Raw genomic sequence first — 20,060 nt, forward strand, 5'->3', positions numbered from 1 at the left:
TTCAGGCACCAGCTTGCCAGGTCTGGCTTGACCATGAGGCTGGAAGGGAAGCATTCCCCTTCCCCGGGGCGCAGGTGGACACCCAGGACACACTTTATTTGTTTGCATGCTGGCATATCTCTTACCAGGTACAGTGTCACTGAAACGTTTTCTACTTTGAAGGGTGAACCCTTGGCAGAGAAACAAATCAGAGCTGAATTTTGTACGGTACAAAAGGGCCTTGATTCCCACTGCGGGCTCCTGGCATTCCCACTCTTTGTCCCGCTATCCTTGACTCCCTCTCCCGGCTGAGAACGCGGCTTACAGCGAGAGGGAAGAGAGGAGCGGCCGTGCCTGGGGACAGCCCCTGCAGGATGTTGCGGGGTTCGCCATCAACCTCTGCATCCCTTGATCTGTAGGGATAAACGTGGCATTTCCCCCTCCCCAGCACATCCCGGTGAACCATTTTTAATGCAGCAAACCTGGGAGTGACCATCTTTTTTTATTACAAATTCCATGCAGACACGTCAGGCATCACCACCTGACCTCCTGAGGGATAACATGGTTTTCCGTCCTGTCAAAAACCAAACCAAAGCCAAACTACCCCAAAATTCTCCTTTTATTAACATTTAGTCCCGCAGATGGTGCTGTGGCCCCGTTCTGGCTGCTTTTCCCCTCTGTTGGGGTCGCTGCTGCCTCACAGGTACCGGCTTGGCCACAACAAGGGGCTGTGCTCTGGCTGGGAGAGGCCCTGGGATATATATATATAAAATATTCTCTCTCTATATATATAAATATATATATTATATATATATATATACAATATATATGTTTTTGTATATGTATGTGTGTGTATGTGCGTGTATGTATGTGTATACTCATAAAAAGGGTATTTTTATATACATGATATTATATATAAATGATACGTCAACTATATAGGTAAATGTACTTGCTGTATGTTAGTTACATACACTATATAGCAATATTATACACTATATACACACATAAAGTACATATATCCATGTGTAATTGTACTTAAATGTATATGTACACTATATATACACATACACACACATATATACATAATAAAAATGTATTTTATGCCTAATGTAGTCTATACATAAAAATGTATTTTACAGGTGTAAAATGTATTTATAAAATATATGTATTACTTATATAATTGTGCATAGATATATGTGTACACGTACATGTACATATACATGCACATGTATGTGTGTGTGTGTGTGTGTGTATGTTTATATACACACACTTATGTATGTACATATGTATGTATGTATGTGTATATATATAAAATTCTGCGTTCGTGGCTCCCGGCCGGAGGCAGCGCCTGCCGTTGTCACGGAGGATGCGGTGGAACTGAAGGCCAGCTGTCCCTCCGGGGAGCGTCCCCGGGCTCCCTCTCGGTGCTCGGAGCAGATGCCGGAGATGGAGGAACCCTGATTTTCGCCCCGAGGCCGAACCGCACGGGCCCGGAGCCCGCCGAGGCTCGGGGCCCTCCCGGGGCCGCGGGCCCGCCCCGGGGCCGTGGCGCAGGCGCGGCGGGGCCGTCACTTCCGAGCGGCGGGGCCGTTCCGGGGCAGCGGGGCCGGGGCGCGGCTGCTCCGCGGGAGCTCCGGTACGGGCGGGCTGCGGGGGCTGCGGGGCTGAGAGCTCAGAGCTCCGGTACGGGCGGGCTGCGGGGCCCGGGAGCTCCGGTACGGGCGGGCTGTGGGGCCGAGAGCTCCGGTACGGGCGGGCCGCGGGCCCGGGGGCTGCGGGGCCAGGGCTGAGGGGTTGCGCGGAGTCTGGCAGCCCCCGGCGGTCCCTGGCAGTCCCCGGCAGCCCCCGGCGGTCCCTGGCAGCCCCCGGCAGCCTCCTCGTTCCCTGGCGCTGGGGGTCGGTGCTGCCCAGCCCGGGGTGTTCCCGGTGAAACGCGTCCCTGGGAGCGGTCCCGAGGGGAAGGTGAGGTGGGAGCGAGGATTGCGAGGTCTGTCAGCGCAGGAGGAAGGTGGGTGTGGGTGACGAGTGTCCCTGTGGCAGGCGGCTCCGTGCGATGTGCTGTGAGTGACTCTGAATGCGAACGGCTCAGCAAAGTAAAGTCGTGTCTCCCTACCAGCCCCAGGTCTAGCTACAGGAATTATGGCAGGCTCGTGATTTTCTAATTTTTACTCATCTCTGTCCACTTGTGACTGGATTTGGAATGTCAGCTCCCGGGTCAGACATATTGGCATCACACTGAAAAGTTAAAATTAGATTAAGCCAGCCTCAATACCCATGCAGTGCTGGCATAAGAGTCTGCAATTTTCTTACCTGCTCATCCAGTCTGTGCACTGCAGCCATTTCTTATATTCCTGAGTGCTGCTCCTCCTGAATTGCTCAAAATATTCACCTGGGCAGAGATGCTGGTAAGTGCCTGTGTTTGCCAGAGAAGTTAAGGAAAACTCCTGGCTGTCTGGGCATAGATGGGAGAGCTGCTCAGAAGAGGTGTAATTTCAACCAAATGTGAGAATCATGACAAACTGGGATGTTTGCTCTGCTTTAGTTTCCAGCTGGATATAGGAAATAAACACTAAGGCAAATTAAATTCTGCATTTTGCACTGAAGCTGTGTAATTCTGTGTAAATATCCTACCTAGCAAATACCTGCTAGGTAGGATAAAGAGATTAGAGTAACTTGCACTTTCTAATCCTGGTAGGAGAATTAAAATGAATCAAGTACCTTGACTGTAGCAGTGATTCTTGGAAAGGCAGGTCTTTAGTTAGGAAATGGAAGGATACAGAACATAATAAATATGTAAACAGTCAGTGTGTTTCTGAGTCTGTGGGTTTGTTTGTCACGTGCAGCATTTGTTTTTTGGCAGATTCCTGCAGCATTATGTCAGGAGAGAGCGACTGCACCAGGACAAGTCCCTCAGCAGGGTCTCCATCAGACAGTGAGCTCCTGCCAGACCGGCCAAAGTATGTTTGTACCCTGTCTCCTGACCTTGTTACCAAAGCCCGGGAGGAGCTCCAGGAGAAGCCTGAGTGGAGGCTCCGTGACGTGCAGGCGCTCCGGGATATGGTGTGCAAGGACTACCCCTCCCTGGGGACGTGCCTGGACGATGCTTTTTTGCTAAGGTTCCTCCGAGCCAGGAAGTTTGATTACGACCGAGCCCTTCAGCTCCTGGTGAACTACCACACCTGCAGGAGGACCTGGCCAGAGGTGTTCAGTAACCTGAAGCCATCTGCAATAAAGCCTGTCCTGGAGTCAGGCTTTGTCACTGTGCTGCCTCACCGGGACCCGCAGGGACGCCACGTGGTCTGCATCCGCCCAGGTACGCGCTCCTGAGTGTCCCTGTCCCCGAGGGGTGCCCAAAGCCTGTTCCCTGCTCTCCTGGGAGCAGTGCTGGTTTGCACAGAGCATGTGGGCTCTCTCAGGTTTGGAGAGCTGACTGGGGAAGGCACACGCTGGTCCTTAGCCAGCATTATTCCAGTTCCTTTTCCTGTGTCAGCAGTGACTGCGGTCATGGCAAAATGAAAATGCAGTGAGGTGGGTTGATGAAATATTAGGCAATTCAAGAAAAAATAATATGCAGTAACTCAAATTGAAACAGGGCTGCTGGCCTACCCTTAGAGGCTCGTAATTTGTTTTTACAATAAACAGACAGAGAAGCCTATAGCTCTGACTCCTGTGTAAATAAATCAGAGTCTTTCATGTGCTTTTGGTGCTGCCAGGCTTGCTGTAGATTTCTCTTCATTCATTCTCCTCTTTTCCATTTACCTGCCTTCTTTCTGAGCTGAAACTGCCATTAATGAGCTGTGCTGGGTGGAGAACGGGGTTCTTAAAACCATTGCCTTTGCTCCTTGAAGTAAACATGAGTTGCCGTATACCTCTTACTTAAGAAAGGCTGCTCTGAACTAGAACTGTGGCTATACAGACTAACTTTTGAGCCCAGGGAAACAGAAAATCGGTTTTTTGGAATGTGTCTTGTTAGCTTATCTTCACTCTCCGACTTACCATCCCTGTCTTGTAACCTCAGACAGATGGACACCCAGTAATTACCCGATTACTGAGAACATTCGTGCCATATACTTAACCTTAGAAAAACTCATTCAGTCCGAAGAGACCCAGGTGAATGGAATTGTAATCCTGGCAGACTACAAAGGAGTCAGCTTATCTAAGGCGTCTCATTTTGGTCCTTTTGTAGCCAAAAAAGTGATTGGAATTCTTCAGGTAAGACCTGAACTGGTGGGAAAATAAGCTTGTGCTTTGTAAATGACTGCTTCTGTGTGTAGAATTCTTGACTATGTCACCACAGACTTTATCATCTTGGCTTTTCCTAGCAGAGTTAAACATGTTGCTGCCCAACCAGTTTCTCACACCCTTACAGCCAACTTACCTCCCTTGCCCCTCTTTTTTTGACTTTTGCATCCCTAAAACTAAATTTGCATTAGAAATGCAGACTTTGAGTTGGAACAGACAAAAGCAGTTCTGCTGGGTAGTGGTAAGGAAGAAAGAAAGCAGAGAATTACAGTTAGAGAGGAGACAATGAGGAAATGGCCTGATATTTAAAAGGTTCTTGTCAGCCAAGATGGAGCCAACCATGGGGCGAGTGCAGGTTCCAGCTCAAGTGCTGCTGCAAAAATATGAGGACTTTTGAATGGGTGTGATTTGAGGGAGATTTCCATCCATGCCCTGAAGGGAGAGGCTTCTTTAGCGCAGGGGTAGCAAAAGAGACAGCAGTGAAAACACCTCTGCCTGGATGTGTGGCAGGAAAGTGTTGGAGAGCAAGTTAGAGCAGAGGTGTACACAGTGAAACTGGACAAAACTGGAAGAGGAAAGGACTCAGGAGTAGCCTGGCCAAAGTGGCAAGAGGGTCTGATGATTTCAGTTGATGTTGATACAGTCTGGAGGAGTGAGATGAGAAAACTTCTCTTGAATGGGTTCATTCCATCATTACTTTTGTCTGGCCTGAGCTGGTTACATCCTTTATTGTATCCATGGGGGGATTAGGAAGGATGGGGTGAATCAGGGGAATGTATGGAGGTGAGACTGGTGAGTTAAGGAAGGCCTTTATAAGAACTCACTCCTTTACGTTATGATCTACATGTGTCATTTAAGTGTAAGCCCGCATTTAATTTGTACAAATAAAGCCATGCTGTTCCTGCTGTTCCTATGGAAGATATTCACAAAACAATAGCTGAACTTGGGGAAGGACATAAAGGTATGGGTGGAATATAAATAAATGTGTTGCATCAACCTTGCTGAGCTGCAGCCCCTGTAAAGATGAGGTAATTCACTGACATTCCTGTGGAGAAAAATACTCCAGCACTGCCTCTTGTCTGCTTTTCACTCCAAGCTCTGACTGATTTATATATGTAGAGGTGGTTATAGGGGAAGGAAACTTCACTGAATCCTTAATTGCAGATCATGAGCTTTTGCCTATGAAAAATATTTCTGCAAATAAATTTCTGCAATAAAAATCCCATAATAAGCTGTTGTTTTAAACTGTCCTGTATGGAAAACAGTGTGTCCTGGTGATATTAGATTCCTTCTTCACATAAAAATACATTTTAGAGTATCTTGGACACCAAATCTTGTTGCTGGACACACCGTTAGAAGCAGCCTGCTCTGGCACTGAGTGTGGTGCACTCCACAGGAGCTGCAGACATTAGAGATGAGACATTAGAGATGAGGATTTACTGACAGCAGTGTATTTTTGATGGAGGGTTTTCTTGTCCCTTGACTTGATTTTTATGCTCACAGATGTCATGCTATGACTCCTCGCTGTAACAAGTTGAATTTCTGTTGTTGTATTGGTTTATGTTGGTACCTCAGATTAAAGTTGGGGAGCCAGTGGGTTGTGCTATGGTAGTCAGTCTCAGGAAATTTTAAAAAGAGAAAGATGGCAAATGTTTTTTAAACTGCATTATAAAGATCTTCTTTACCCTTCAGGATGGATTCCCCATTCGAATAAAGGCTGTTAACATAATAAATGAGCCTCGTATATTCAAAGGCATTTTTGCAATCATCAAGCCTTTTCTGAAGGAAAAGATCGCAAACAGGGTAAGGATCTGTGTGATTTTAACATTAATATTAATGTTTGTAAGGTTCTTTCTTGGCCACTCTTAAGTAAAAAAAAAAAAAAAAAAGGAAAAAAAATACAGTACTTGACAGGTAGAAAAATGTTGATGCCATTTTACTTTCTGCCTTAATTTTTAAAAATGTGCCTGTTGGGAAAATTCTCTGTAAGACAGAAACTTTGAGGAACTCAATACTGGCAAAATATTAACATGTAACTTCAGTACATACACTCTATATCCAGGACATTATCCCTGTGGCTGGATTATTTGGGCCAGCAGCACTTTATTCATGAGGTGTTGTCACAGGAAAACTGTGTTGCCCCTTCCTTGCTCTTTTCCTTTATGCTGGGGTCCTGTGTGGCACCACTGATTGCCAAGGATGTTTTGTTTTCCCCACAAGGATAAGTGCTTTGAATCCCATGAGTGAACTTGGGGTTGAACTGAATCTGGAAGCTCAGCCCAGGCACATGTGTAGTCTTTCTTGCTGGGATTTAATCTGCACAAGGTGTGGATTTTGTCTCAAGCCTTCTCTCACTGGTTTGTATGACTGCACCTGCCCACTGTTCTGTGCAGCCACTTGCCCATGAACACATCACTTCTTAAAGTTGTTCTTTAGCTCAAAATAAGCCTGTTAGCTGAGTGTTCCAGCAGTTTGCTGTCAAGTGTTTGATGTGCACTTTTAAAGCTCTTTTGCTTTCTTCTTCAGTTCTTTCTTCATGGCTGTGATCTGAATTCCCTTCACCAAAACATTCCTCCAGTGATCCTTCCTGAAGAGTACGGTGGTACTGCAGGCAAGCTGGACATCTCTGCCTGGAACGAGCTGCTGCTGGCCTCTGAGGAGGATTTCCTGCATGATTTCTCAGAGCTGGTGCTCCCGTGTGACAGCTCTCCCCACGACCTGCTAGTGAGTGGGGATGCTGATGAGAAGCAGTGTGATGATTCCCTGCGAGGGATGAAACCTCAGCTCTATTACTGTTACTAACAAACCACTGCAGGGGAGTGTTCCAGCACAGTTAGGATCTGCTCTGCTAGGTGATGTTGTGAACTCTGCCTTACTCCTAAACCTGCAGTTTAGGGACAGACTGCTGAGGCACTTTACACTGTAGAACCAAAGGAAGCTGGAGAGGGCACAACGGGGGCAGGGCAGAGTTCGGGGAGGGTAAAAGCAAAGAGCACAAGTTATGTAGAAGACTTGAGGCTCATCAACCTCTGTGTGAATGGTGCAAACTGGCCTATTCTTTCAAAATTATAAAGGGAAAAAAATACTGCAGATAGGTAAGCTTGATGATTTCTTGTCTCCACCCCACACAGGTGAAAAATAACTGGATTACTGATCACAGTAATCTTTGTGATCATCTGGTCCCTTCCCCTTCTGCAAACACCAGTAGTCTAAGACAAGAAAATGGCTTTTGAACCCTGCAAAATAGAATTCTGTAGTGGAGATTGCTTACAACCATAAAAGTCTAACTTGGCCTGTCCTCTGTCACATGGTTCAGATTGTGAGTTGGTGTTTCTGAAATATCTCAGAGAATATTTGTTTCAAATTAATACAGAACAAAATTTACTTATGAGTATCTGTATGGAGATGATCTCTTGAACTTCCTCACAGTTGGAAGAACTGTGACTGATTTATTAACTACCACAACATCTATACCAAGGTTTATACAGCAGATGCAATCTTCATTTTCAGAAAAGAGCACTTTTTCCAGACATTTACTAAGGCTTTTGATTGGACAAGAGCCTCAAATAATGAGGTTCAGGACCAAATAAAAGAAAACTGTCAGCCACCTTCCCACGTTGACAGTTCTTTTCTGGTTGAGATACGGAATTGGGTAAGTACCTCATAGCCAGGATGTGTGAGGAGGTTTTGTAGCAGTTGGCATGTGATGTATAGAAGGCAATACTTCATGTAAGACAGCAAGGTGCTGCTTTAGCTTCTTACTTTGGGCTGAATTTGAGTTTTAAGTCTGTGAAACCAAATGCAGACAGGCTTTTTAAAAGCACATTCTTAAATTTCCTGATATTGTAGCATTTTGTTCACTGTGCTTGTCAGCTCTTCTGTGAAATGTTACAACTTGCTTTTTAACTTTGTTGACCTCTTATGTCTTTGGTTGTCATGTTCCTGTATGAAGTTAGACTTGAATCATCTCTGTGATATTTACCCATAACTTGTATGCCTGTGCTTCTAGGTCTTTGTCTAGAGACAGAACTAACATTGATGTCAAACCAGGGTAAGATACCTGTGTCTGAATAAGCTGTTCCCACTCCCCAAGTTCCTTTTGTTTAATGGTCTTGAATTAGAACTTAACTCTCAGCACACTCTTTGCACACATTTTTCTGCACTGTAATGGTGTGGAGATGGGAAACCTCACTAGGACGAGGAAAGCTCAGTCTGTTACTTCAAGGTGAAATAATTCACTATTTGGTGGAAAAGAACATCCCTTCTAATTGGGAACTTGCCACTCGAGCACTTTCTCTGGATGAAATCTTGATTTAGTGCCAAATATGATTACAGGCACCAGTTATGTTTCTGTAAATGTAAAACTAACGTATCTTGAGGATCTCAGACATTCATTTTTGAAAGTGCCAAACTGTTTTGAATGTCTTTCTTCCTCCCAGCCCCCTTGCAGCATGACTGCACTGCCAAAGGGAGACTCCTCTACGACTGTAATGCCTTCCTGACCTGGCAGCAGAGCTCATCCTGGAACTAAGGGGTGGTAAATGCCATACCTGTCATCCCAACATTAGAAAAAAGACTGGGTTCTGAAAAGATGTAAGACCATGAAGCTTTTTTTCTTTTCTGGGTGGCAGTTCAGAATCTGTAGGAGCAGAAAACTCATCACATGAACAGTTGTAGATTAAAGGTGGGAAGAAATTAATTTTCCTCAGTGAAAGCATCTCGTTTTTCTTACCTTTAGACATCAATTGTAACTCCTCTTTGATAACTATCACCTTTAGTGCAGGGAAAAAACAAACTACCATTTTAATCTACGTAAAATAAGGTATAAGAGTACAGCTAGGCAGTTCCTCCTTTGTGACCAGAATATACTCTGTGTTTTGCAGAAATTAATTCATTTTTTTGCCACCTAGAAGCCAGTAGCACTCAGCACCAGGAATTGGACAGATAAGTGGCTGCCCACACTGCTAGAACAGAGTGGTGCCTCTGTTGTTTTAGTGCCTCTTAATTCCAGTCACAATGTACAACTGAAAAAAGCAGAATGGATCATTTTACCTAGAGATGAAGGCTTGACTGATAGTCTTTCCTTAATTGTGTTGCAGGGTTAGAAGTGAGAGTGTATCGACTGTAGGAACAGCTACTTTCATCTACTTATGTAACTACTAGAGAGGGAGGTTGGATATTCAAAATTCAATTTGGTGTCCTTCAAAAAGAAATAAATCTAGTGGTGTTCAGTAGAAGGCTGAGGAACATCTACAACACTCACCCTTTTTCAGGCTTTTATATTTTCTTGCATGCCTTAAATAGTAGGCAGACTAGATCCCCTTCATCCTCTTCCTTCCTCTGCTCACTAAGAATAAAGAATATGGTTTAAACATATTAAATGAGCTTATATGGTTGTGCTGGGTTTGGCTGTGGTAGAATTTTCTTCACAGGCGTTGGTGTGGCATTGTGTGGCTGGAGTTAAACCACCACAATTGCCAAAGCTGAAAAGTGCCAGTCTTGTGCCTCCAGAACTTCTTTTTCTTAAAGCTGGCTCCTGGGCAGTGGATGTCAGGATGCTGAATTAAGCCAGGCTTTATCAGGCATCTGTTATTTCTAATTTGCTGTTCCTTGGCTTTAGAACTCAGCCAGGAGTTGCTCCACTGAGCTGTGTCTCTAACCCTGAAGTATCTCTGCCCAGTGCTTGCCATGTCTCACAGAAAGCACAGCTCTGGCTTATGTGTGCCTGGCTACAGAGTTGAGAATGTTCTTTAAACTTTAGCACTTAGTAGCAAAGAAATTAGTTTGTTCCCAGAATTTCACATCAGCTTTTGGAAAATAAAAATTTGTGTCAAGTATAGCATCTCCTTACCTGCAAGTTAAGAGAATAGCTAGGAAAAGCTTACAGGAGGGGGCAGGTTTTTTGCTTGGGAGTTTAGTTGTTTTTTTTACAGCACAACCACCACTTTTTTCCTTCTTCCCACTTGGAATAACTTTGTTTTCCATGGTTCTATGCCTTTCCCAGTACATAAGCCATCCCTACCAAATCCAACACATAATAAGGAAGGATACTTGAACTGCGTTGGCATTGGGTGGCACAAAAGGTAGCTGCAAACTGTACATAAAGTACTTGAATTTATACTCTTGCAAATGGGTGTTATGAGCCCTGAGGTATTTTCAGGAACTGGCTGAAGTATTGTTTTTGTTAAATCTCATTTTGGTGTGAGTTAATCATAGTGTTATTCAAATATTAATTTTGCCTTCTGTTAGATGTGGGCCTAGAGGTGTTGGGTGGTTAAGTGTACATCTTATTTTGATAAAATTTATTTTTATATTGCATTTTATAAAACAAAGTCGTCAAAAATGTGTAAGTTTATGATGCATGACTGGGTAATTAAACACATTGTAACAGCTGCTCATTTGATATTTTCAATACATGTGTCTTGTGTCATGTTGGAATATTTTACTGTAAACATCAATAACAACACCCAAATTCCACATTTACACACAGTTGCTAGTACACAATCACCACAGCATTGCATTAGCAAAAGGTGTTGCTTTCTGCTGGAGAACAGAAGTTTACTTGAACAGGATTTGACATTCACAGACTCACAGGGACAATAATGTTTGTTTCAAAAGAAATCTGCCTGTTGGTATTTACTGCTTAGAGAAAACACCCAGTCACATCCCCCTGGATGCTGCAGCAGCTGATCCCTGCATGTGGTGTTTTCCATGGAGAGGTAATTGCTGTTTCTTAACACTTCAACAGAGCTGGGCCACTTTCAGTAGTTAGTCTGCTTTATTCAAACGAGTTTACAGTGCAAATGCCTTAGAGCCAATAATAATAATTCCATGTACGTGACTTTATTAAGCATATTGGACAACTGAAATCAATCATTCAATAAGCTCTATTTTTCCAACATAATCATAAAGTTGCTTAAGCTACTCATACACTTACCACTCTATTTGGCCAACATCCTAAAAAAGTAAGTTACCACAGAAATTGCCTCTTAAAAAGGGCTAGTTTGTCTTAAAAGCAATTAAGAGTTAACCAGTTTTTCAACTTCAGAGTTCTTTTCTTTTGGTGAGGAATAAGGGTGCTTTTTGCCACAACACAAAGTTAAGTAATTTAAATAAACTTTTCCTGTAAATAAACTTTAGCAGTGGAATGTAGAAATCAAGCAGCATGGCTTACAGTTCCAGAAACTGAAGCATGAGCATAGTAGTGCATTATACTGATTATAATTGTTCTTTAAAATATATATACTTCATATTTAACTAAATGTTACCTTCTCTTCAATAGAAGGTTGTGGTTATTGACAGATTTCTTTTGTGCTTTGACAGCACAGCTGTAGTGAATTTTAAAAATGCAGTAAAATAACATAACCCTGGTAAAGGTTAAAATAGAGAACTGATAATTTTGATGCTGCATCAAGCATTATGCAATATATAACTGTCTATCCATCTTCATTTTAATACCAACATAAGAAACAGTAACTAAAGCAATAAATGAACATTTTGGCTTTCAGCAAAGAGTTCCTCACTTCTGTAAGCTCAGACAGGTTCACAAACTTAACTGAAGTCTCTGTTAGTAAGGACAATGGGAGCCACCAAGGTCCAGAGATAGAGAAGCAGACAAACCCAGCTGGAGGTCATCTTCACCCACACGGCTGGCCACTTACTTGTCATGGTTTTGAAATCTGCATCAGGGCTGAAAAGTAAAGCAGTCCATTAGTAGACACAGAAAGCACCGCCCACTGTTCCTTGGTACCTCTCATATGAATCTGAAGTGAGGGCAATCTTTTGGGACACTCCAGTGCAAGACACTTTGTGAAAACAAAGTGAGACACAACTAAACCAGCCCTTTCCTGTGGCTCCTTCAGAGGCTGCTGTTCTTGGAACCCAGTTTCCAAGCCTGCTGGCCCATGCTGATGTGCTGCTGCTCAAGGAAGTATTTGCACGAGCTGTGCAATAGACTCTGGGGGTTGCTGATCTCTGAGTGTATTTGCTAGTTTGTGCAATGTCCTGGAGCAGTGGTTCTGAGCTGCAGCAGCACAGGGTATGCCCCAGTGTTTCCAAGAGATGTAGGAAATCACAGCTCTGATAAGCAGCACATATGGCTGTCCCTGCACATCCTTCCCGGGATGAAGAGCCACTAACAGCAGGCTGGCTTCTAACAAACTTTGCAGGAGGCCACCTGAAACCAGTTCCATGTGTATCCTTCCTGCTACTGGTCCAGCTGAAGAATGGCAGCCACACCTCCTGCCCTTGCAGCTCTTTAGTGCCCTGGAACCACAGCTGCTGACTGTGTTGTGCTGCCTTCTCCCATCTTAATTCAGTAACACTGAGCTGAGATGGCACAACTCTAACGCCACTGGCACAGGGACAGCACCTTCACCAGCCTGGCAGGAGCAGCCCGCAGGGCAGGAGTCTCTATCCACATGGAAACACTGGCACACAGAAGCCATCCCTCCCCTCTGGCTCTTACCTGTACCAGTTAGTGAGTGTCATCATGATGTAGAGAGAGGCAAGGAAGAGCATGAAGTGGAAGAAGGTGTAGCTGTACTGAACTCCCTCCTTCTCGTTGTCGGTGACACGGCGCACGTCCCCCTCCTCGGCGGCCGCGCTGCCTGTCCCCGCGGCCTCCTCCAGGAAGGCAGTGTCACTGCCAGACAGGGTCAGCTTGTTCACCTGGCTGTTGCTTGAAGAGCGGATGCTGCAGTGTAGCCCAAAGAGAGATGTGGTTAACAACTCCTTTTACAGCTATGTTTGCTAATAAAACAAGCAATGGACCACAATGAAGACTAGCAAATAACATTTTTTTTAATCCGTTTGGAAGTGTAAGGAAATTCCTCCAACTGTTTTCATCCAAGCTTTTGTTAACTTAATGAAACAGCATTCCTAGTCCCAGATTATAGCCAGGTGTGTTTTGGAAGGAACCCTAAAGATCATCTCATTCCAATCCACCTGCTGTGGGCAGGGACACATTACACTAGACCAAGTTGCTCAGAGCTCCATCCAGCCTGGCCTTGAACACTTCCAGAGACAGAGCACCCACAACTTCTCTGGACAACCATTCCAGTGCCTCACCACCCTCACAGTAAAGATTTTTTTTTTTCTAATATCTCATCTAAATTTACTCTTCCAGTTTTAATCCATGTCCTTGTAAAAGTCTCTCTCCATGTTCCTTGTAGGTTCCCTTCAGATGCTGGAAAGCCACAATTAGGTCACCCCAAGGCTGAACAAACCCAGTTCTCCCAGCCTTTCCTCACAGGACAGGTGCTCCATCCCTCTAATCTTGTAACACATGCTGTTCTGTTATCTGGATTGGGCTTACAAGGCTTATCCTCATGCACAAAGCAGAACACAGGTTTAGGAGCCACATTTGGCCTCGGGCCTGAGACAGCAGCTGGATGTGAATAAATGCAGGTGGATTTTGCACTAGACCCAGATTCAAACAAAAGAGGCAGACAAATCCCAATTCTCTATCCCTGGATAGCAGTGCAGATCCTACCTGGAATACAAGAGGCAAAGGACAAAGATAACCAGTCCAACAACACTCTGGGCATCCCACCACTGCAGGGACTTGGGCGGAGCAGGAGTGGCAGGTGGGACAGTGGCATTGGCTGGAACAGCTGTGGGTGCAGCTATCTGGGTGATGATATTCAGCAAACTTGGGTTACAGTTTCTTTCTGAAAGGGATTTTAAGGCAGATTAGAGATGAGCTTCGCCAGCATTTAGCTAGAAAAGATGACAGGTAAGCTTGCAATTTTTCATTCCCTTTAACTGCTGATCTCTTCGATTCCCCAGAGGCAGAAATTGCCTGCAATATTTTTTCTGCCTGTGAGTGTAATAAATAAATAACATCAGAATGCCCTGACAGTGTTTCTTTCCCCCCACCCCTTACAAACAGCCCAGTTTAGTTCTGCAAAGAGGCAGTTTGATGGTTTCAGTCAAGTCAGCTTTTCAGCCTCACTGGATTTGCTCTGGACAGATCAGCAATTCCCACAGAGTGATCTGTAGTAACCATCAGCAGCTTCTGCTTTCACACCAAAATATGTGACTCGAGACAGCATGTTGCTTACCAGGCTCATTGGACATGGCTGCCCAAGTGAGGTACATGGTGTAGAGTGTGATGACAGAGGACTGGAGGAGGCCAGAGTGAGGCTGATGTTCCTGTTCCAAAGCAAAAGAGCAGGCCAAGGTCAAAAGGGCAAGTTTTAGCTAGAGTTGGACAGTTTTACCCCACTGCCACAGATTAAACAATTACCAGCATGAAAACCATTGCTGTAAAAATGCACTGGGCTTTATTCTGTGTTGAAAAAACTGGAAGAAACTCCTTAGTCATATAATTAATGCAAAAAGCAACTCAAACACAGAAGGAATAAGCAAACTAAACCCATTTTTCTGTGCCCAAGACTCAGTTATGGGCTCTTACTGAGTTAATCTCAATCTTTTCAAACAATTTTGTAGATGTGAATCTAGCATGTGATTTGAGCAATACCAGTTGAGAATCGAGTAACATGCAACTTTCCTCTTACATTAAACAAGGTTACCCCTAATTTCAAAGCCACAGTATTAAGCAAATAAATCTCCAGCTATTTTGCTACTCCCTAACAGATTTCTCTGTCCTGCCAGGGCCTTCACCACTCAAACCATGCCAGCAGCCCTCCATGGAAACAAAGTCCAAAACCAAGTTAGCTCAAAAAAGCCTCTCTTCAGAAAAGGTGTCACTATGTAGTGCAAGGATTTCAGAGCAAGCTTTTTTAAAGTTCCTAACTAGCACAGCTATGATAGCCAAGTTTGAAAGTTTTTCTGTCTAACTGAACTGGTACTACATCCTTCTGACTTCCCTGCTTGGTATGTCAGAAGAAAAGAGCAGAGAAAAGTAATACCTGAACTTTTGGAAGGATAGAAACAACGGAGACAGCAATGCACAGGATCATGTTAAAGCTTATGAAGAACTTGTTCTCAGTGCAGTCATCAGGCTTTGTGTAGAAAACGTAGAAGAGAACAACAAAAACCAGGGACAAGGCATAGAACAAGGTTGTACAGGAGAACAGAGCTGGAGGAAAAAAAAATACATTACACATATAGTTTTAATAGTATATCTGAAGAGGCTTCATGAACAGCTAACATTGCAATAGGACAGTCTCTCTTCCTCACCTGGCAGTCTGGGTCACAAAACCAGACTAACAGATGGCATTTTTGTAAGGTATGGCTAAATTTCTGCTTGGGCTCACTAAGCAGCATAGCTCAGAGGAAGGCCACTGCTGCCATCAGGGGAACAGGACTTGCCTGTCAGCAGCAGTTTAATTAGTTTAACTGGTATGAGGCCACAGTGGCATAATGAGAGAGTGCTTTTTGCACACTTCTCATGGACATTTACCTGCCCTGGATTCCTGTGCTCGAGGTCACCCATTTTTGTTTCCACTCTGTTCCTTGTAAGAAGCTACAAAATGCTGTTGCAGCTTTCTCAGCTATGAGCCAAGAACCACAACAATTAGCACTTTGTAATTAGTGGCCAGCTGGGGAGCAGGCACTAAGGCTTGGTGTGGTACTGCAGCCACTGTCACAGAAACAACTGAGCTCCTGGGGACACAGCAGGGGAGTGCAGAGCAAAGCTCAGGTTTGAAGAGAACCAGGCTCTGAGCTCTGCACATGTCCTGCAAACCAGGCAAGTGTGGTTTATTAGGACTGTCAGATGTGCTACTCACATCCAAAGCCTAAAATATTTTGCATTTTATTGAACAAGAGAATGGAAACACTGCAGCTATTAATTTCAGGTGTTTACAGCAGTGACTCAGGGACACTGTGGAGTTTAATTCTAGATATATCTGCAAACCAGTAAATTATATTCTGCCAGGGTACTGGCCAGTACAAGCAAATCCTTCACAGGTTAAGATTCTTACCTGCATACCAGCATTTAGAATTCCCCTCTTCCATTTTCTCAACCCAGCTCTCATTCCAAGAGTGAGCAAAATCCACAAGTAGAACCAACTGGATAAGAATGAAGCAGAAGGCTCCAGAAACACCAATCCAAAACCAAGCTAGAAAAGAAAAAAAAAGCAAGAAAAAAAAGGAAGAAAGAAAAAAAAAGGTTAGCTTTCATCATGTGCATGCTATCTACGTTTAAAAACAAAAAAGCTCCTAATGATACTGAAGATAAATAATGAAAAAAACTGAAACTGTAATTAGAAATGCAGATGCTGTTAATCGCTTTGGCCTCAATCCGCCAGGAGCACGGAAAGAGTCCCAGCTACTCAGGGATGCAGCCAACACTGGTCAAGATGAGAATGGAAATGTTTAGCCCAACCCATTTTCAGAATGAAGGCAACATCTAACATGTGGCATCTTTGTGTACATAAGTGCCATTGTGCCATATTTCTCTGAGGGTCAACAAACCCTTCAAGTTCCTTTGATGTGACCAGACAGTAAAAGTTTCCCACACACATTTTTCAGAGACTCTAGCACTTGTTATTGTCCTGAGTTGCCCCCAGTCTAGTGTCAGAAGACTCAGCTCAGTAGTGACTGTCTCATGAAGTAGAAAATTATTAATACCTATAAAACCTATGCAGTTGAAAAGGGATTTCTTATTGCCACAACTTCAGCTGGCCACCAAAATACTGGATGGACCATGGTACTGCAACAAAGATGGACAGAAACTGCATCTTCTACATGAGAACTTTCACTATTGCCAAGTAAATCTGTGAAAAGGTTTGAGCTTATACAAGTCAGAATTCCATGATGAACATTAACTGTACCTCTTGTGAAAGGCCCTTCAGGGATATAAAATGCTCCAACCATGATAGCCACAATGGCAGCTATCTTGAAGAACCAAAACCTTTAAAAGAAAACAGAAGTCATAAATATTGGTCTCACTCTACACACACTCAGTTCACACACAGCAGTCATGTGCTACATGATCTGTAAGCAGCTTGGTCCTGCTCCAGCCAGGGCTTTGGATCATATGATCCTGCTGAGCAGGGAGGCTGAGGATTCTCACCCCTGGCTGGGGCTCTGAGCAGCCTGCTCTAGGGGAAGGTGTCCCTGCCCACAGCAGGGAGAAGTGAATGATCTTAAGGGCTCTTCCAACTCAAACCATTCTATAACTTTATGATTCTATGCTCTCCAAAGGGCCCTTTCCAATTAAATGACTCTTTGATGATTCAGCCATCCAGCCCCAAACTCAGTTAAATCAGGAATTGGAAATCAAAAACCAGTTTCTGCTGGCTGAGTCAGCCTGGCCTTGAGAATGACCCAATGAGTGCCAGAGGCAGCATAAGGTTGGAGATATAAACTAGCTGCAATCTGACATCTCTATGGAAACAGAGCACTGCCCTTTTGGTTACCCCACCTCAGAGTGGCACCCTCAACTAGGACACTGAACATCTGACATAAACAGGAAGCTTTTAAGGAGACCAAAGCACTGCTCTGTATTGGATCCAAAAGGAACCCCAGGCTGTCCTCGTATGCATAAAGGGATTTCCACTGTGCTCAGCAGAGAAGCTGGAGGGAGGAAAGCAGCTGGAAGGGCAGCCAGCTGGCTCACACATACCCATTGTGTATGGAGGCTCTGGGGTCATTGCTGGTTTTCACTTCTATCATGAGCAGGGACAGGAGGAAGAAGAACACGGCCATGGCAAAGCTGACACGGTAGACAGCTCTGTACCCCACAAACACATCACAGCTGACAAAGCCATCCAGGTGGGGGATCTGAGTGTGAAGCCCCTCGTCACAAAATCCAGGTATCTGGGTAAAGACACATTTCATTGTGAATTTACGTCTGCATTTGCAATTACATTTTTTAGGTCCTGTAACAGCCAAGGCTTTCAGTCAATAAACTTCTGAGAGGTCAGAGAACAAAAGAATTTGTGCTCAGACCTTATTATCGTCTGTCTCTCCCCATGTCAACACTTTTCACCCAGGACGATTAAGACACCACAGTAGCGGGTCTCTGATAACAACTGACTGTCCCCAGGTCTGGTCAGATTTCAGAGACCAAGCATGTACTAAAAAAGGAACATTCACTGAATTTGCTGTTTGTGCCAGAAGCCATTCAGTACACGCAGCCTCTTTACTCAGGGACAAGGACACTTGGGTGTTTGTGTCTCACACATAATCCATTCCAAATAGAGAAAATCAATAGTCACTGGCACAAGTGATGGCATTTAAAACATCAGAAGGAGGTCTTCCCCCTCCATACCTTTTTCAGCTGCTCTTCCATGCCTGGTGCCAGCATAATGCAGGCAAGCACAGTACTGAGGAGGAGGAGGAAGGCATAGATAAGACGTGTCACTGTCGAATTCTTGCTGTTGGGGCAACATCGGCACAGTAAACACGAGGCACCGCTGCACAGACAGGGAATCTGAAGGGCAGAGACAGGAATAGTCAGGGCATTCCCCTCGCAGCTGACACCGGCCCGTTAGGCGACACCGAGAGGAAAACCCGACCCCCATTTAGAGACACTCCTCTCCCGGACCGCACAGATACACCGCTAATCGGCGTTTCGGACTGACAGCGTGTCTGCCAGCACCCGGAGATAACCGGGTTTATCGGCCGGGGCTGCCCCTGGGGCCTCGCCAGGGCAGGCCCGCTCCGCCCGCCGCCCGCCCCGGCCAGGCCGGCCCCGGGAGGACAGGGATGGCTCCCGCCGGGCACCGCTCTGCTCCGAGGGGCCGGAGCGGCCTCAGCCCCGGCGGGACCGGCCCTGCGCCCGCGGGCACTCGAGAGGGGTCACCCGTCCCTGGCCCGACTCGGGCCGCCAGCGGAGGCACGGTTCCGGGCCAGGCCCGCTCCCCGGGATGGAAGGGGATGTTCGGGGTGGGAAGGGGCAGGTTTGGGCTGGGGGGAGCCCCGCACTCACCCAGCTGGCCAGCGAGCAGACCCCCAGCACGGCCCCCATGGCGCCGCCGCCCTCCGCTTCCTGCTTCCGCCCACACCCCGCGGCCTCAGGGGGCGGAGCCAGCCGCGCTCCGGCCCCAGCCACCGCCGCCGCTCATTGGCTGCTTCCCGGCCCGGAGGCGGCCGCCCGCCAATGAGAAGACGCGATGCAGCCGCGCGCCAGGGGCAGGAGCGGGTGGGTTGGCGGGGGCAGGGGCGGGGCGATGTTGTTTATCAACACGTCTTCCGCCTTGGCCGAGGGGAGAGACGAAGCTGATTGGTCAAAAGTCAGTGAGTGGGCGGTTCCTAGAGCGTGCCAGCCAATGAGTGAGGCCGCTGGGCAGCCCGGCAGCCGTTCCATGCCTGCCCGCGGCCGCTGGGGGCGCTCGGCGGTGCCTGGCCGCGCAGCCGTTGCCATGGCAGCAGCGCGGGTGGCACCGGGTGGCACCGCGGTGGCACTGAGGTGGCACCGGGCCGCCCCGCCCCGCCCGGCACTGTGACACAGCACACCGCGCGTTCCCGCCCCTGGGGCCGCAGGGCGCCCTGGCGCGGCTCGTGCCCCGGTAACGCTGAGCCCTCGGGCCGCAGGGCAGTGCCCCGGCGCGGTGCCAGGCGTCACGGCCGGGCGGGCGACACCGCGTCACCGCTGAGCTCACCGGCGGCACCGCCACACCCAGTGCCGGAGGAAGCGAGCGGGCAGCCTCTGCCGCTTCATGTAGAGCCTGTCTGGATCGCGGTGCGAACAATAGCCATGGCCCCGGGGCTGGCGACACCGCTGTCACCTGCCGTGCCAGGGGCCCGCGGACCTGCCCAGCCGCCCGAAGCTGTTTGACCGGCGCAGAATCTGTGACTCATTCCCTCTCTTGAACGATCGTGATCACAGACACAAATGCTTGTGCCCCAGAACTCACACAGAATGTTCCAGGTTGGAAGAGATCCATCAGGATCATCGAGTGTGGAACAAGCCCGAGAACCCC

The 20,060-nt window shown here is 46.4% G+C and overlaps 2 protein-coding genes across 5 annotated transcripts; one reads left to right on the plus strand and one right to left on the minus strand.

Annotated features, from left to right (window-relative positions):
- The first annotated feature begins 1,498 nt into the window (after positions 1-1,498).
- On the plus strand, positions 1,499-11,861 carry TTPAL (alpha tocopherol transfer protein like). Of its 4 annotated transcripts, none has more exons than XM_063404599.1 (5): positions 1,499-1,615; positions 2,840-3,292; positions 3,998-4,191; positions 5,914-6,024; positions 6,748-11,861. In XM_063404599.1, exons 2-5 carry the CDS (start codon positions 2,854-2,856, stop codon positions 7,021-7,023), a joined length of 1,020 nt encoding a protein of 339 aa, XP_063260669.1. In that variant the 5' UTR covers positions 1,499-1,615; positions 2,840-2,853; the 3' UTR covers positions 7,024-11,861. The 4 variants fall into 4 exon arrangements, with proteins under 4 accessions (XP_063260669.1, XP_063260672.1, XP_063260671.1 ...); XM_063404602.1 differs by having other exon boundaries at positions 1,590-1,662; XM_063404601.1 differs by having other exon boundaries at positions 1,599-1,694.
- SERINC3 (serine incorporator 3) lies at positions 10,981-19,225 on the minus strand. The gene is made up of 10 exons (XM_063404598.1): positions 19,067-19,225; positions 18,407-18,568; positions 17,759-17,952; positions 16,965-17,044; positions 16,113-16,250; positions 15,096-15,265; positions 14,286-14,376; positions 13,715-13,892; positions 12,689-12,916; positions 10,981-11,911 (listed from the first exon to the last, which is right to left on the minus strand). The coding sequence occupies exons 1-10, from the start codon at positions 19,103-19,105 to the stop codon at positions 11,773-11,775; spliced, it is 1,419 nt and encodes a 472-aa protein (XP_063260668.1). The 5' UTR covers positions 19,106-19,225; the 3' UTR covers positions 10,981-11,772.
- Between the last annotated feature and the right edge of the window lie 835 nt (positions 19,226-20,060).

Source organism: Prinia subflava, chromosome 8, assembly GCF_021018805.1.
Source record: "Prinia subflava isolate CZ2003 ecotype Zambia chromosome 8, Cam_Psub_1.2, whole genome shotgun sequence".
NCBI lineage: Eukaryota > Metazoa > Chordata > Aves > Passeriformes > Cisticolidae > Prinia > Prinia subflava.

Coding starts and splice junctions, on each gene's coding strand:
- TTPAL (XM_063404599.1), top strand. CDS start 2,854: ATGTCAGGAGAGAGCGACTGCACCAGGACAAGTCCCTCAGCAGGGTCT. Junction 4,192..5,913: donor AAGTGATTGGAATTCTTCAG/GTAAGACCTGAA, acceptor TTTACCCTTCAG/GATGGATTCCCCATTCGAAT. Junction 6,025..6,747: donor AGGAAAAGATCGCAAACAGG/GTAAGGATCTGT, acceptor TTTCTTCTTCAG/TTCTTTCTTCATGGCTGTGA.
- SERINC3 (XM_063404598.1), bottom strand. CDS start 19,105: ATGGGGGCCGTGCTGGGGGTCTGCTCGCTGGCCAGCTGG. Junction 16,251..16,964: donor TGAAGGGCCTTTCACAAGAG/GTACAGTTAATG, acceptor TTTCTTTTCTAG/CTTGGTTTTGGATTGGTGTT. Junction 15,266..16,112: donor TTCTAAATGCTGGTATGCAG/GTAAGAATCTTA, acceptor TTTTTCCTCCAG/CTCTGTTCTCCTGTACAACC.